General features: G+C 38.7%; 1 protein-coding gene across 16 annotated transcripts in view; it reads right to left on the bottom strand.

Annotated features, from left to right (window-relative positions):
• The window catches only part of HEPH (hephaestin), a 128,558-nt gene that overhangs the window by 72,185 nt on the left and 38,523 nt on the right, over window positions 1-17,850 (bottom strand). For 12 of the 16 annotated variants that reach the window (XM_054251436.2, XM_078362753.1, XM_002762951.7 and 9 more), the window contains 4 exons: window positions 15,550-15,762; window positions 12,848-13,061; window positions 9,097-9,236; window positions 8,172-8,303 (listed from right to left, as the gene is read on the bottom strand). In XM_054251436.2, coding sequence (XP_054107411.2) covers window positions 8,172-8,303; window positions 9,097-9,236; window positions 12,848-13,061; window positions 15,550-15,762 — 699 coding nt within the window. The remainder of the gene's footprint in view (window positions 1-8,171; window positions 8,304-9,096; window positions 9,237-12,847; window positions 13,062-15,549; window positions 15,763-17,850) is intronic. The other 4 variants (XM_054251440.2, XM_078362759.1, XM_078362760.1 and 1 more) reach the window with 1 other exon arrangement.

The raw sequence follows: 17,850 nt of genomic DNA, 5'->3' as shown, positions 1-17,850 counted from the left end.
GGGTCACCCACAAAGGGAAGCCCATCAGACTCACAGCAGATCTCTCGGCAGAAACACTACAAGCCAGAAGACAGTGGGGGCCAATATTCAACATTCTTAAAGAAAAGAACTTTCAACCCAGAATTTTATATCCAGCCAAACTGAGCTTCAGAAGTGAAAGAAAAATAAAATCCTTTGCGAACAAGCAAATACTCAGAGATGTTGTCACCACCAGGCCTGCTTTACAAGAGCTCCTGAAAGAGGCACTACACATAGAAAGGAACAACCAGCACCAGCCATTCCAAAATCACACTGAATGCTAAAGAGCATCAACATAATGAAGAAACTACAACAACTAACGGGCAAAACAGCCACTTAGCATCAAAATGGCAGTATCAAATTCACACATAACAATATTAACCCTAAATGTAAATGGACTAAATGCACCAATCAAAAGACACAGACTGGCAAATTGGATAAAAATCCAAAACCCATCAGTGTGCTGTATCCAGGAAACCCATCTCACATGCAAGGATACACAAAGGCTCAAAATAAAGGGATGGAGGAAGATTTACCAAGCAAATGTAGACCAAAAAGAAGCAGGAGTTGCAATTCTCATCTCTGATAAAATAGACTTTAAAGCAACAAAGATCAAAAGAGACAAAGAAGGCCATCAGATAATGCTAAAAGGATCGATACAACAAGAAGAGCTATCAATCCTAAATATATATGGACCCAATGCAGGAGCACCCAGATACATAAGGCAAGTTCATAATGACTTACAAAGAGACTTAGACTCCCACACAATAATAGTGGGAGACTTTAACACTCCACTGTCAATATTAGACAGATCAGCCAGACAGAAAATCAACAAGGATATCCAGGGCTTGAACGCAGACCTGGAGCAAGCAAACCTGATAGACATTTACAGAACTCTCCACCCCAAATCCACAGAATATACATTCTTCTCAGCACCACATCACACCTACTCTAAAATAGACCACATAATTGGAAGTAAAGCACTGCTCAACAAATGCAAAACAACTGAAATCACAACAAACAGCCTCTCAGACCATATTGCAATCAAGTTAGAACTCAGAATACAGAAACCAACCCAGAACCGCACAGCTTCATGGAAACTGAACAACTGGCTCTTGAATGTTGACTGGGTAAACAATGAAATGAAGGCAGAAATAAAGAAGTTCTTCGAAACCAATGAGAACGAACACACAACATGCCAGAATCTCTGGGACACATTTAAAGCAGTCTCTAGAGGAAAGTATATAGCAATAAGTGCCCATATGAGGAGAGTGGAGAGATCCAAAATTGACACCCTATCGTCAAAATTGAAAGAGCTAGAGGAGCAAGATTAAAAAAACCCAAAACCCAGCAGAAGACAAGAAATAATTAAGATCAGAGCTGAACTGTAGGAGATTGAGACACAAAAAACCCTCCAAAAAATATATCCAAGAGCTGGTTTTTTGAAAAGATCAACAAAATTGACAGACCACTGGCCAGACTGATTAAAAATAAAAGAGAGAACAACCAGATAGATGCAATAAAAAATGATAAAGGGGAAATCACCACAGATTCCACAGAAATTCAAACCATCACCAGATAATATTACAAACAACTCTAAGCACATAAACTAGTAAACCTGGAAGACATGGATAAATTCCTGGACACCTGTGTCCTCCCAAGCCTAAACCAGGAGGAAGCTGAAACTATGAATAGACCAATAACAAGGGCAGAAGTTGAGGCAGCAATTAAGAGCCTACCACACAAAAAAAGTCCAGGTCCTGACGGATTCACAGCCGAATTCTACCAGACACACAAACAGGAGCTGGTACCATTCGTTCTAAAACTATTCCAAATAATCCAAAAAGAGGGAATCCTTCCCAAATCATTTTATGAGACCAACATCATCCTGATACCAAAACCTGGCAGAGACCCAACAAGAAAAGAAAACTTCAGTACAATATCCATGATGAACATAGATGAAAAAATCTTCAATAAAATATTGGCAAGCCGATTGCAACAGCAAATCAAAAAACTTAATCATCATGATCAAGTAGGATTCATCCCGGGGATGCAAGGCTGGTTCAACATACGCAAGTCTATAAATGTAATTCACCACATAAACAGAACCAAAAACAAAAACCACATGATTATCTCAATTGACGCAGAGAAGGCATTTGACAAAATTCAACAGCCCTTTATGCTAAAAACCCTCAATAAACTCGGTATCGATGGAACCTATCTCAAAGTAATAAAAGCTATTTATGACAAACCAACAGCCAATATCATACTGAATGGGCAAAAACTGGAAGCATTCCCTTTGAAATCCAGCAGTAGACAAGGATGCCCTCTTTCACCACTCCTATTCAATATAGTACTGGAAGTTCTAGCCACAGCAATCAGGCAAGAAAAAGAAATAAAGGATATTCAAATAGGAAAGGTGGAAGCCAAATTGTCTCTATTTGCAGACGACATGATAGTATACCTAGAAGACCCCATCACCTCAGCCCCAAAACTCCTGAAACTGATAAGCAACTTCAGCAAAGTCTCAGGATATAAAATCAATGTGCAAAAATCACAAGCATTCGTCTACACCAATAACAGACTTAAAGAAAGCCAAATCAAGAACGAACTGCCATTCACAATTGCTACAAAAAGAATAAAATACCTTGGAATACAACTCACAAGGAACGTAAGGGACCTCTTCAAGGAGAACTACAAACCACTGCTCAGCGAAATCAGAGAGGACACAAACAGATGGAGAAACATTCCATGTTCATGGTTAGGAAGAATTAACATCGTGAAAATGGCTATACTGCCCAAAGTAATTTACAGAATCAACGCTATCCCCATCAAGCTACCATTGACTTTCTTCACAGAACTGGAAAAAAACACCATGAACTTCATATGGAACCAAAAGAGAGCCCGCATAGCCAAGTCAATTCTAAGCAAAAAGAACACAGCAGGGGGCATCACACTACTGGATTTCAAACTATACTACAAGGTTACAGTCATCAAAACAGCATGGTACTGGTACCAAAACAGAGATATAGACCAATGGAACAAAACAGAGGCACCGGAGGAAACACAACATATCTACAACTATACAATCTTTGATAAACCTGACAAAAACAAGCAATGGGCAAAGGATTCCCTGTTTAATAAATGGTGTTGGGATAACTGGCCAACCATATGCAGAAAGCAGAAACTGGACCCCTTCCTGACACCTTACACTAAAATTAACTCCAGATGGATTAAAGACTTAAACATAAGACCTGGCACCATAAAAACCCTCGAAGGAAATCTAGGCAAAACTATCCAGGACATAGGAGTAGGCAAGGTCTTCATGAACAAAACACCAAAGCATTGGCAACAAAAGCCAAAATAGACAAATGGGACCTAATGAAACTCCACAGCTTCTGCATGGCAGAAGAAACAGTCACTAGAGTGAATCGGCAACCAACAGAATGGGAAAAAAATGTTTGCAGTTTACCCATCTGACAAAGGGCTGATATCCAGAATTTACGAAGAACTCAAACAGATTTACAGGAATAAAACAAACAAGCCCATTCAAAAGTGGGCAAAGGATATGAACAGACACTTTATGAAAGAAGACATATATGAGGCCAACAGTCATATGAAAAAATGCTCATCGTCACTGGTCATCAGAGAGATGCAAATCAAAACCACATTGAGATACCATCTCACGCCAGTTAGCATGGCGATCATTAAAAAATCTGGAGACAACAGATGCTGGAGAGGATGTGGAGAAAAAGGAACACTTTTCCACTGTTGGTGGGAGTGTAAATTAGTTCAACCATTGTGGAAGACAGTGTGGCGATTCCTCAAGGCCTTAGAAATAGAAATTCCATTTGACCCAGCAATCCCATTACTGGGTATATATCCAAAGGACTATAAATCGTTCTACTATAAGGACACATGTCCACGAATGTTCATTGCAGCACTGTTTACAATAGCAAAGACCTGGAATCAACCCAAATGCCCATTGATAATAGACTGGATTGGAAAAATGTGGCACATATACACCATGGAATAGTATGCAGCAATCAGAAATGATGAGTTTGTGTCTTTTGCAGGGACATGCATGAATCTGGAGAACATCATCCTCAGCAAACTGACACAAGAACAGAAAATGAAACACCGCATATTCTCACTCATAGGCGGATGATTAAAAATGAGAACACATGGACACAGGGAGGGGAGTACTAAACACTGGGGTCTATTGGGGGGAAAAGGGGAGGGCCAGTGGGAGGGGGATGTGGGGAGGGATAGCCTGGGGAGAAATGTCAAATGTGGGTGAAGGGGAGAAAGGAAGCAAAATACACTGCCATGTGTGTACCTACGCAACTGTCTTGCATGTTCTGCTCATGTACCCCAAAACCTAAAATGCAATAAAAAATTAAAAAATAAATAAATAGATAAAAAGAAAAAAAACACCCCAATAACAGATCATCTTACCCTAGTCAGAATGGCTATTACTAAAAAGACCAAAAAGAAAAAAAAAAAAAAAAACAGATGCTGACAAGGATGCAGAGAAAAGGGAACTCTTACACACTATCGGTGCAAATGTAAACTAGAGCCACTATGGAAAATAGTATGAAAATTTCTGAAAAAAACTAAAAATAGAATTATTACTGAATCCAGCAATCTCAAAAAAAATCAGTATATCAAAGGAATACCTGTGCTTACAGATTTTTGTAGCACTATTCACAATAGCAAAAATATGAAATAAATCTATGTCCATCAAGGGATAAATAGATAAAGAAAATGTGGTATATATACATAATGGAATACTATTCAGCCATAAAAAATGAAATCATATCATCTGCAGCAACATGGATGGAAATGGAGGTCATTATTTTAAGTAAAATAAACCAGACACAAAAAGATAAATATTGCATTTCTCACTTCTTTGTAGGAGCTAAAAAAACTGATCATGTGGAAGTAAAGTGGAAAGGTAGATAACAGAGACTGGGAAGGGTGGTGAATGTGAAAGAAAGGGAAAGAGGAAGAATACTGATTTAAAGAGTACAAATATATAGTAAAATGGAATGAATTCAATGTTTGATAGCAGAATAGAATCACTATACTTAATAAAAACCGATGATACTCAGATGATGGACAGTGTGCATATTTTGATGTGATCACCATACATAATACACATGTAACAAAATTTTTCATATACCCCTTACATTTGTACAAATAAAATAGCCAATTATGATTTCAACTGAACCTACCTTAAATCTGTAAATTATCTAAGATAGATTATCCCCTCTTAAATAAAGTAGGTTCCAAAGTTTCATTCTCAGCTAATGTCATTGTAACTACTTCACACATTTTCTCACTGAGTGATTACATACGTATCATGATTTCAACTATATATTGTAATTCTCATGACTGTTAAAACTCTGTATCTATCCCAGGTGTCTCTTTCAAGTTACAGAATCAAATCTCAAACTGACTATAATCTCCTATTAGTATGGCTATCTCATTTCCACCTGGATGTTTTATGGTACCTCATAATAAGATTTTCAACAATAAACTTAATATCTCCCCAGTCTAAACAAACAAACACGCAAACGAAAACGTCCCCCTGCTTCCTGCATTTCTATTTTCTTTGTGAGTGGTACCAACATCCAGGTGCTTAATCCAAACACTTGCTTATGAACTTTGAATCCACCATCTCCCTAATCTCAACACCTATTCAATCATGTCAGATTTATTCTCCCTTAACATCTCTCATATTTATCTATTTGTCTCCATTCTCATTTTCTATCACCTTTGTTAAAGCCATTACCATCACTTATAGATCTTACAAAGTTCTAAGTGGTTTCCTGACTTCTGATGTATCCCTTCTCTCTTAATTGTCATTTACTGATTATTTTAATACCTGGATAACCATCCTCCTTTCCACCATTTTTCTTAGTGACTTCAAGGTGCATGTGGATGATTCATCCAAAACTCTGGCTATTAGTCCCTGGATCACCTCAAATGTAGTGTCCTTTGCCTCCACTTTACTTTAGCCTTTGGACACACTTCTGACCTTCTCATGACCTAAAATTGTTCTGCCTAAGTTTTAAATTAAACCATACTCACTGTTTTCACTCTCATATCCCCCACTTATTCTTTAATACATTCTAATATAGCTTCTTTCCTCAATTTATCAAAATCACCAGCCACTCCCCTATTGCTATAACCAATGGAAAATTTTCTGCTCTTATTTGAACTCTTTAAAGCAGCTGAAGCTGTTATCTACTTCATCCTTGAAATTACCTTTCTTAACATTTGTAATCTTCTCTTGGTTTTCCTCCTATTTTGCTAACTTTTTTTAGGCTCACATTTCAATCGGTACCTTTCTCAAAAATTGGCCTTCCTCAGGGTCTTATCTTAGAATTTTTACTTTCTCATTCAATATATTTTTCTGGGGTAACTGTTCATTCCTATGCTTTTAATCACTTCCTAGATGTTGACGCCTCCCACATCTATTCCTTCAGAGCATACATTTCCCCTGAGCTCCAGATTTTTATGTCTATCTTTATGTCTAGATACCTGTATTTGGTAATCTTACAATTATACCAAATTCAACAAATTCAAAAGGGAACTCGTCATCATCCAATCCTCCAACTACATCTCAAGTTACCTTTTTCTTATGTTCCCTATCTTGATGAATGGCATCACTATTTACCTGGTTGTTCAAAACAAAAATTTGGTATCATTTAAGAATATTCCTCCAAAAATATGCATGTCATTCAAGAATACTTATCTTTGCCACCTTCAAAATCCAATTACTCATGATATCCTGCTTATTTTACCTCATAAATTTTTTTTAGAATCTATTCCTTTACTTCTACACCAATGTTCATCTCTTGGCCTTTGCACACTGCATTCTTTACATCTGGAACTTCTTTTTTCCTACTTGTCTTAGACACTACACTTCACCTTCACCCATATGTCCCTTTTTTCATCTTTAGGTCAGCTGTTTCCAAAGTGTAGTTCCTGAGCTAGCAGCATGAGAACTTGTTTGAATGAACAAATTCCTTAGCTACATCACAGACCTACTAAATCAAGACTTTCAGGATTGATTTCAGCTATCTGTGTTTTAACAAGCCTCCAGGTGATCCTGATGCATGCTAAGGTTTGAAAATTACTGATATAGGTCTCAGTTGAGATATCACCTAATCTAGAAAGCCATTCCTGACTATCCAAACGTTAGATTAAATACCATCTTCTTCACATGCCTATCACACTGTAAAAACTCCAATTAACACTTAACACAGTGGTTTATAGTTACCAGTTTACCTGTTTCTATCATAATAGCTCAAGTTTCTTCAGGACAGGAGCAAGTGTTTATCACTGCAACCGTAGAGTCTAGAGTTGTCCCTGTCACCCAGTATGCCTCCAGTAAGCGTTTATTCAATGAATGAATTAATAAAACAGAATGTGGCCAAGATTGTGCTCATTCTATGTTTAGTATTAGGATTTTAGTATGAGACTGGGGAATTAATAATTTAGTCTGCAAGAAGGGTATAAGACCTTTATCTACTGGGCTAAGGGGTGAATGATCAGTCTGTAGTCTGGGCCAGGTCACTCTCTAGCCAAGATTAGGCGCTCATACTGTATCCAAGGGTATTTTCTTAGAAATCAGAAACAGGAATATTAGCCAAGACTAAGCCATAGCCTAATCTGGGATTGAGAGAATGAATATTTCATGGAGAAAAACTCAGCTTGTGGCTTAGTTTTGCCCGTATTCCTATTTCAGGTCTCCAAGCTCATAATTTTTATTTTGAAATGGAGTCTTGCTTGTTCCCCAGGCTGGAGTGCAGTGACATGACCTTGGCTCACTGCAGCTTCTACCTCCTGGGTTTGAGATTCTCCTGCCTAAACCTCCTGAGTAGCTGGGACTGCAGGTGCGTGCCACTGCAACCAGCTAATCTTTGTACTTTTAATAGAGACGAGGTTTCACGATGTTGGTCAGGCTAGTCTTGAACTCCTGACCTCAAGTAATCTGCCCACCTCGGCCTCTCAAAGTGCTGAGATTACAGAAATGAGCCACCACTCCAGACTGAAGCACATAATTTTTTAAGGAACCATCCAGAAGCCTGAAGCAGAGGTGATGTATATCGTTTGTTCTTTCACAAAGTGTCCCTACTCACCAGGCTCAGCAGTCAGTGGCCAACTGGTACTAGATTCTAACACTCCATGGGCATGCACAGAGTAGGGGCGGCTGGCATTATTCTTGAATACCACAGTCAGGATATCACCAACTTCTGCTTTGATAAGTGGACCTAATGTAAGTAATAAAAAGAATAATTAATTAATTAATAAAGTTTTATTAGTGAAGGAGTAGAACAGGAGGCATTAAAGAAAAGGACACACATGAGCACTTCATAGAATTAGGGGTTTACCCTGAGAAAAGATCCTTCTAAGACCTAGAAGGCATGGTTGGCTCTATTTTTAAATTCAGAAACCCTTAAAGTGATATTACCACCCACAGGGTGAAGGTACTTCAACAACAAGATTGTACATCAAATTACCTCTACTTTTCCCACCCCTACACTCTGTCTATAACAGTGCAAGTGTCTAGAGAATCACTTGCTGTGGAATAATTGATGATAAAGAGTGGTAAGTTTGGCAAAGAATATAGAATTGAGAGGATCTCTTCAGGAGTCGTTGGGTCCCTTTTGTACCATAACTAGAATAAGGGGGAAAAACCTAAAGCAATAATTAAACAGTGGTACGATGTAAAAATGGATTCCCTGTATATACACATTTTTCACTTTTTGATGTTCCTAAGTTCTCCTGCTGCTAGCATTTATTACAACCTACCGTCCTCAAAGACTCATACTTGAGGATTCAGAAAATCCAGTAAAACCTGGTTCATGTTGCAGCAGAATTCGATTTCTTCCCTCCCACTTCTGGGTTTATTCTCATGGTTGTTTCATAAAATATGACCATAATTACAGTATATCATATGAAAAGACTGAGAATGGGGAATAGTGAGGCCATTCTGGTATAGCATAGCTGCCATAGGTAAAGTTCAGGCTGCTAAAGACTAGGAGAGAAGTGAAATTTCCTTACCCAAGATTCCCAAGTGTTCTTCTGGTCCAGTCCTTGGCCGGGGGATCCTGAATGTACCATCAGTGTATTCCCTGAATACAGCTTTCTTGTATCTGGAACCCAGGAGCCCATCCTTGTTACTCAGGAAAATGTGACCATAACTAGAGGAATCCAAAGAGTAGTATCAGCACCTGGCCATTGACCCCCTCACTTTCATTTGAATATTTATGGGGAAGCTAAGTCAGAACCATTTTCATGTCACAGATAGAAAAAAAGGGACCTATTTCTTGTTTTATTTTCAGAGACAATACATTTCAATTACAAAATTGTTAAACACACAGATAAATAATGATGTAACAGACAGACACCCTTACTGGCCATTAAGAAACAACCCATGAAATCCTTTTGTTTTGGAGCTCTTTCTCTATCTACTAGAAATAAATCACTGTAGAGAGAGCTGATGCTCATCCCTCCTACCCCTTCTCCTCCCCCCAGTGGTGCGGCTGTTGATATGTAGTATTGGTTACTCTGTTAAGTAGTCAGGTGTAAGGTCTAATGAACTTTTCTACACTTTGATATATGTGTATATTTCCATTAATGATATATATTACAGCATCAGTGTCTTTCACTCTACATAAATTATGATAATACTGTGCATATCATGTTGCAGTTTGCTTTTTCCTTGCATCAGGAACCTATTTCTTCTAATGTCAGACTTCTCACCACATTGGTTGCATAACCACAATTAAAGATGGCAGGTATGCCATGCACAGTGGCTCATGCCTGTAATTCCAACACTTTGGGAGGCTAAGGCAGGTAGATCACTTAAGTTCAGGAGTTCAAGATCAGCCTGGGCAACATGACAAAACCCCATCGCTACTAAAAATTAGGAAAAAAATCAGTTGTGCCTCATGGCTCGTGCCTGTAATCCCAGCTACTTGGGTGCCTGAGGCACAAGAATCGCTTGAATCTGGGAGACAGAGGTTGTGGTGAGCCAAGATCATGCCACTGCACTCCAACTTGGGCAATAGAGCAAGGCTTTCTCAAAAAAAAAAAAAAAGGCAGGTTTCAGTATCTATGTTCCTTGTTTGCCATAATCCAGATAGAAATTTGTCATACAATTCAAACCACAAGAGCACTGGGCTAAGAATCAGAAGCCATAGGCTTTAGCTCTAACCTTAATGATGTCTTAATGAAATTAGTTTTACAAAAGGGCAAGGTACAAGGTAGCAAGAAAGTATTAACTGCTGCTGAAACCACAGGGTAAAGGATGGTGAGACATAGGGAGGAAATGAAATCTTACAGATTTTCTCCTTATAGGAGTCTTTCTAGTTTACAAACAAATTTATCATTTGATATTTCTAATAGAACTATGGGTTAGGTAGGTGTCAGAGGTGCAATCCATTGCCCAGAGATGACAGGACATATCTGCGGTGACATTGTTTGCCAGAAAGTGAGCCAGGATTTAGATTCAAGCCGGCTGCTCCTTCCCTCCCTTCTTTTCTAGTCCTGTTATTTCATCCATACTGCATCATTTTCAAGACGAGTATACCCAGGTTCAGAGAGGGAAAGTCACATTTTAAAATTTCCAAAAACTTAATTCAACAAGCAAAAAGCAAATCACCATGCACCTGTAGTAGGGAGGCTGAGGCAGAACTGCTTGAACCTGGGAGGTGGAGGTTGCAGTGAGCCAAGATTGCACCACTGCACTCCAACCTAGGTGACAGAGTGAGACTCTGTCTCAAAAAAATAAAAAACAAAAAAAAGAAATTGGCAAGAAAAATTAAATAAATCATTCTACCAAAGAGGTACATATTCACAATAGCACAGACATAGAATCAATCAAGGTGCCCATCAATGGTGGACTGGATAAAGGAAATGTGGTACATATAAACCATGGAATTCTATGCAGACTTTAAAAAGAATGAAATTATGTCCTTTTTAGCAACAAAGATGTAGCTGGAGGACACGAATTTCTAAGCAAATTAATGCTGGAACAGAAAAACAAAAAGTTCTCACTTTTAAGTGAGGGCTACACATTGGGTACTTATAGACATAAAAATGGCAACAATGGAAATTGGGGTTGGGGGGCAAGAGTTGAAAAATGAAACATTGGGTACTATGCTTACTACCTGTGTGATGGGATCTGTATCCCAAACCTCAGCATCACACAATATACTCATGTAGCAAACCTGCACACGTACCCCCATACTAAAATAAAAGTTGAAATCAATTAGAAGAAAGATTTAACAAGACACACCAGAGATTACTAAAGGGAGAGGGGGATGGGGAAAACGGCCGAGGAACTAACTACTGGATACTATGCTCACTACCTGGATGACAGGATCATTCATGCTCTAAAACTAAGCATCACACAATATACCCATGTAACAAACCTGCACATGTACTTCATAAATCTAAAATAAAAGTTCAAATTATTTAAAAAAATTCTCATTTGGGCCCTACCTGAATGCTAGCAACTAATAATATATTTTTAACAAACTGATGTAAATACCTATTTTTGTTGTTTTTTAAAATTATAAGATCTTGTTAGATGTATCTCACTGGGTTCTGATTAGAAACAAATGAGAGGAACTAAACAAATAATATATTTCTACATAAAGTCAAATTTTATTCTACGTAGTTGTAGATAGTTCAATTGTGACTTAAATTAGTGTTTTCAAAGTAAATATCAACTAGTAATATATTTTCCTTTTAGCATGTCCATAGACAGAGCTAATAGAAGGAATCTTCAAACAAACGTCCAGCCCAGTTATCTGCTTCTGTTTATAGAAAACTTATTGTAGGTTCAATGGAGTTTGGTTTTGTTAATTGTATGTCTATCTGAACATCAAAAATAAAGAAATAAAAAGGAAATAAAACATTTTCAGACCATTAGCCGGAAGACTTCAACTTTCAATGAACAACATAAAGAGTAAGAATTGCTAATGTGTAGTGAGAGCACTGAAAACAAACTAGTGGAGACTGCTAATTTGTATCTACGTTTCCATTCTCTCCTCCTTCATTGTCAGTAATAGAATCACCTAACATTTAGCTGAGCACATGACAGAATAATCAGAGGTTACAGTTTTCAGACTTTTTTTTGCTGCCAAAGATGGCCATAAGAATTAGTTCATAACAATAGAGTATAAGAAAAAGTGATATATACAACTTCCATGCCGTGTCCTTATAGACACTGCTGCATGCCTTTGACTTCTTTCTCTCTTCTTGATGGCTAGCAAGAGCTACAACTGGAACAGGCATCTTGGCCCCAGAGATGAAAGGAAGTGCTGAGGATGATAGGGTTCACCTGCCCGCCCTGAATTGCTCATATTTATACTATTATGTGAATAAGAAATAAAATTCTATCATGTTTCGATCACTCTGTTTTAAACATTTTCTGCTACATAGCTTAGTCTGTACTTTAATAAATGCAATGCCATTTTGTCAAGGGGCAGCTGAGCTTGAGACATTCAGTCTCTTGAGGAAATTCTATGAAATTTAAGTCCCAGGTAAATACTTTCAGCTAACTGAAAGAAGAGAGACAAAGATTGAGGGTGAAGGTGCGAGCAAGCTTTATTCCCTCACTATATCAGTATAGAAGTGGCACTGAGCTAGAATTCATCAGAGCTGCATTATAGCCCCATCTCTCAAATCTGTTGGTATCATATTAGGTGACCTGAGATAAGAGTCTCCTCATCTCACAGTTGCAGTATTGTCATTTGCAAAGTGATTTTCGGAAAGTGTAATCTCTCCATTTCTGAAGCCTTACCTGTCCTTCTCAGACTGGTTATGCCATTCCAGTTCCCAGCTCCTGTCAGAGCAATAGTCCCACTCTACTTCTTCTGCCATGATATAGTAGATTCTTGCAGCTTGGTAGCGTTGACGAGGGGCGGCTTGGCGGCCAGGACACTGGGAGACATTATAGATTGCCTTCATCCCTGCTTCTCGATGGCTGCCTGCCTGGCAGTAAATCTCAAATGTCCCTGAGGGAGGATCAGACAGAAAAATCTGACTCAGAACACACCTGGGTGGTGCCTGGGGAATTTCCTGCCTCTCCCTAGGCAGACTGCAGAAAATAGGTAGTTTCAGATAGTCTCAGATAAGGCTCTTGTCTTAACTACACATTAAATAAAACAGTATTAAAAGTTTATTGAGAGTAATGAGCTCAAAGGTTAAGAGCTCCAGCTCCAAAGCTATATACACTGTCTGGGTTTATTAAAACTAATCTCTGCCACTAGAATAACCAACTTCTTTCAGGGTGTTTCTAGTTTTAGCACTGTAAGTCCCATACTCCTAGCAACCCCTGAGTACTAGGCAAACTGCCATGGTTGGTAAACCTATCTGTTATTTATTATATATAACCTTGTGGCAATTTCTAAACCTGTGTGTTTTTCAGTTCCCTCATCAGAAAAATGAGGATTATTTTATATGTTTTACAATTAAACACAATAATATGTGAACAGTGTTTAGTACAGAACATATTCAATATTCAGTTAAGTGAAGCTATAAATAAGTAAAGCTGTAACAATTATTATTTTGAGAAAAACATTGATGAGTTGTCTCCTACCAAGTACCAAAGAAATAAAATAGACTTCAATAGTTAGCTAAAAAGAAAGAGAACTTCTTGATTGCAGAGGGATGCTTACCTAAGACAGCTTTAGAAGGCCCTTCACTGGTTTTTTACAATGGAAGGCTCAGGTAACAGTCTGTTTGTTTCGTGGAGTTGCCTGGACAAGATCTGAAGCTCCAAATTTCTACGTCAAGGATACTCAAACTCACTGTTGATCAAGAGAAGCTAACTTTCTTAGAACATTACTCTCATTGTTTCCTTACTTTGCTGTTCAGTGCTTATCCCAACACTACACATTCTTCTTCCTGGCTTTCAAAGCCTTCTATCAGTTGGCCCCAAACTATCAATCCAGTTCTACTTCCCACACATTGTCTTAAACTCTACTAGCTCTCCAGCTACACCAAACTCTGATTGCGTCTCACATTTTCCATTCATTCCTACCTCGGAATCTTCATTTTATTACCCTATTTCTGGAACATACCTGCAACCCGCACCCCCAAGTATCTATGAGAGTTCACTCATTTTCCAAGATGCAATTCCAGAAAGCCCTCCCTGACTATTTTGGCACAAATTGAGTTCTGCATTCTTGGCCTCTCCACTCCTAATGCACTTTATAACTAAACCACATGTCAAAGGGCTAAGTGCCCCCCTCTTTTAAAATGTTTATAAACACCTTGAAAGAAAGGGTTTACTCTTTTCTTTCCACATCTTTTTCTATTTCTCTTACCACACGTATCTATTCCATCAATATATCCTATCAGAAATTCCTTCGAAATTATCTTTTCATTTCCACTGCCACTTCTCTAGTCCAAGCTCCACGCTTCTCTCACAGAGAAAATTGCAATAGCCTTCACACTGTTCTATTTCTCAGGAGACCAGCTTTATATCAAGTGTTTGTCAAACTCAGGACTAGGTTAAAATTATTAAAATGTTGAAGACACTTGTTCAAGGATGTTTTCTCCAAAATATGAATGGAATTTATAAAAGTAAAATAAAAGTTTAATACGAACTGCGTAGAACTGCCAAGTTTTTCTTAAAAACACTATTTCCATCTAATGGCTGGAAAAAAAAATACGCCATAGGGACTAAAGAAAAGATAACTGCTGCATTACGAAATGCTAGAAATACATAGAATCTGAAGAAATATGGTCAAATATCTTCATAAAAGGAAGCAAAAGGATAGGGAGGTAAGGAGAGGTGAAGGAAGGACAAAAGAACTAAAGGAAGGAAGGCAGGAAGGAATGAATCAATGAAGGAAGAAATCTAGCTAGGGAGAAGGGAAGTGATTAGACCAAATATCAAATTTACACACTAAGTTAATGGACGAGCCTGAACTAGGGCTCCTGTGCTCTGATTTCCAGGCTGAAATAGTTACAGCACCACACACACACACACACACACACACACACACACACACACACACACACAGGGTGGCAGGGGTGGGGGGGCTTCACAGGAAGAAAGCGAAAGGGAGAGACCAGAAGTGAGAGAGTCTGCAGAAATCCTCACAGAATATCAATTTGATAGCACTTATAAGTGAATCTCATTGACCTTCTTCCCAATAAAAGTACTGTATCTACAAAATCTCTATGTGGTCAAGTCCATTCCCTTCCATATAAGAACATCACTAAAGCTAAACAGCATCCCAACTTCTCTTCTGTTGTTCCAGAAAAGAATTTTCTCCACCGTCTACTAACTCTATTCTGCTTGCAGCTGAGTAGAGAATCCAAGTAACTAGAACATGGAGAGCACATTGAAGAAGAAAAAGACAAAAGTATTTTACAAACTTCTTAGAACCCTCAACATGCCTCTCCTTTTCTCTTCACTATCCTCCTTCTTCCCGATCCCATCCCAGGCCCTATACCCAACAAAGCCTCCAGGGCCGCTGCTAAGGCACTTACCAAGGTTGTCAGGCTGCATGATGGCCATGACAAAGGTATGAGGAAAGAGCATGGCTGCACCCTTCCTCATGCCCTGAAGCTGCACAGTGTTGCCCTCGAACATGACCCCGTGCACATCAGTCTCTGTGCCCAGGCCGAGCAGGTGCCAGGCCACTGTGTCACCCTTGCACATGTCCAGCCTGGGCAGGTTAGAGAACAGAAACCCATTAATGGCTGGAAAACAAAAACACAAGACAAGATAAGGAGATGAGACCAGACTACTCCAGGACCAGCCAGCAGCATGGCATCAGCTATGTACTATGGTTTCACACAACTTGAAACTGCTGAGTCATCCTCAACTCCTCTGCCTTCCTCTCTAAGCCACTTTAACTCTAGTTGTGAATATCTGTGTCTTTGGGATGAGCTCTCAACTGTCCTTTCTGGTCTCACGTCCATCATGATCCACATCCTGACAACATTAAACTACTCTCCACTACCACAACCATACACACACACACACACACACACACACACACATCTCTCCTATTCCCCATTTCTTGAAACTCCTTTTCCTTGGTTTCTGTGGCAACCTACTCTCTGGTTCTTTTACAACCACTTTGTTCCTTCTCCACACTGATCTTATTTTCCATCCCTCCATAATGTGTTTGGGTTCTGAAAATTCCATCTTCAGCTCTCAAACCTGTTTCCTCCTCTTCATCTTCACTGCCACTCCCCTGGTTCTGGGTCTCATCCTCTCTGGCCTGAACTCCTAAAATAACCACCTCTCTGGTACCCCTACCTGCAGTCTGTTCTCCCATCCTCTTACACACACACACACACACACACACACACACACACACACACACACCATTGTCCTCTGAGCTCTATTTCTCTCTGCATTACCAAAGCTTTAAACACCGTAGGTACCCTGATAATACCTGTTGACTTTTTACATACTGTTTCCTCTTGATGGAATGAACTTCCCTTATGGTATCTTTCTATGGCATCCTGCAATTCACTCATCATATCTTTATTCAAATATTCTCTGTAAAGCAGTTATTACTCTCTCTTTGATCCATGAAACTTTTATCCCTCACAATTTTATAAAAGATTATCTGCAATATCAGTTACCATGGAATGGAACTGATATACTTTCTGGTGATTTACTTAGAAATCTATTTGCTGCAATGGATTGACCTAACAGGAAGCATATCCATTTTTTTTCTATATCTATGTGATTGCCTGAGCACCTCATACTAATTAGGTGCTCAGTAAATTCTAACTGGAATGAACTTTGCTCATGAGACTGTTTTATTTTTTCCAAATGATGGAACAAACTAGTAATGGAAACCAAGAGACGGAACCAAAAACAACTCACTCATTATTGTTTCCCTCTTATACCGCCCTCCCAATGCAAAATACAGAAGGGAGACTTGTTTGAAGTCTACCCCTTTTCAATGCCTCCATATCTACTGGAATTAACTTTATGTGTCACACTGTGTGATAATGCCCTAGAATGCTAATAGGAACACTACTAACTCCATGATTATGCTTCCCTTGCCTGGTTGAAAATCTATTCAGTCTTCAGCCCAAGCTCAAGCACTTCTTTCTTTCGGAAATATTTTAATGTGATACTTCCTCATTAATGATATCCTTCTCTTATGAAACAGTTGTTCTATACAGCTTTTAATTCAGCACTTAGTTTTTAATTAAGCACTTAATTATAGTCTTTCTTGGATTATTCTATAAATGTTTCATAAATATTATTAATCTTATCTCACTGCAAATTGCAAACTGGAACCATGTCTTCCTATTCATTTACTCATCCATCCACCCATTCATTTAGTAGTTTACTAATTCAGTAAACTATGTGTTAGACCGTGTAGAGGATACATAGATAAGCAACATTTAATGCTCATGTTTAAAGAGACTACACTCTTGCAAAAATCAAAATCAATTAAACAAACAGATACAATATTGAAGAGTACATGAAACTTGCTATTAAAATGGTCTGACTGAAATGCAATGGTAGTTCAGGAGAGGTTGCCATTACCCTGAGCTTGGCTGACAAGAAATGGTTACATGGAGGAGGTAGTTTTGACTTAGGTCATAGAGAATGCACAGAATTCCCTCAGGCTGAGGACAAAGATGTAGCAGTGACATTTCAAGTGAAGGGAGCAACACTGCAAAAGCACGAAATCAGCATGTTCACAAAGAAAAGTAGTCCCAGTTGGCAGGAGTATGGGGTGGTGGGAGCAAAGGTAGTAAAAGATAAGGAAGTGAGGAGATAAGATTAGAAAGGTATCATTTGGCTTATTCTTC

This window comes from Callithrix jacchus, chromosome X (assembly GCF_049354715.1).
Source record: "Callithrix jacchus isolate 240 chromosome X, calJac240_pri, whole genome shotgun sequence".
Classification (NCBI taxonomy): Eukaryota; Metazoa; Chordata; class Mammalia; order Primates; family Cebidae; genus Callithrix; species Callithrix jacchus.
Note: the sequence above shows the minus strand (reverse complement) of the source record. Positions and strands in the feature narration are given on the sequence as shown.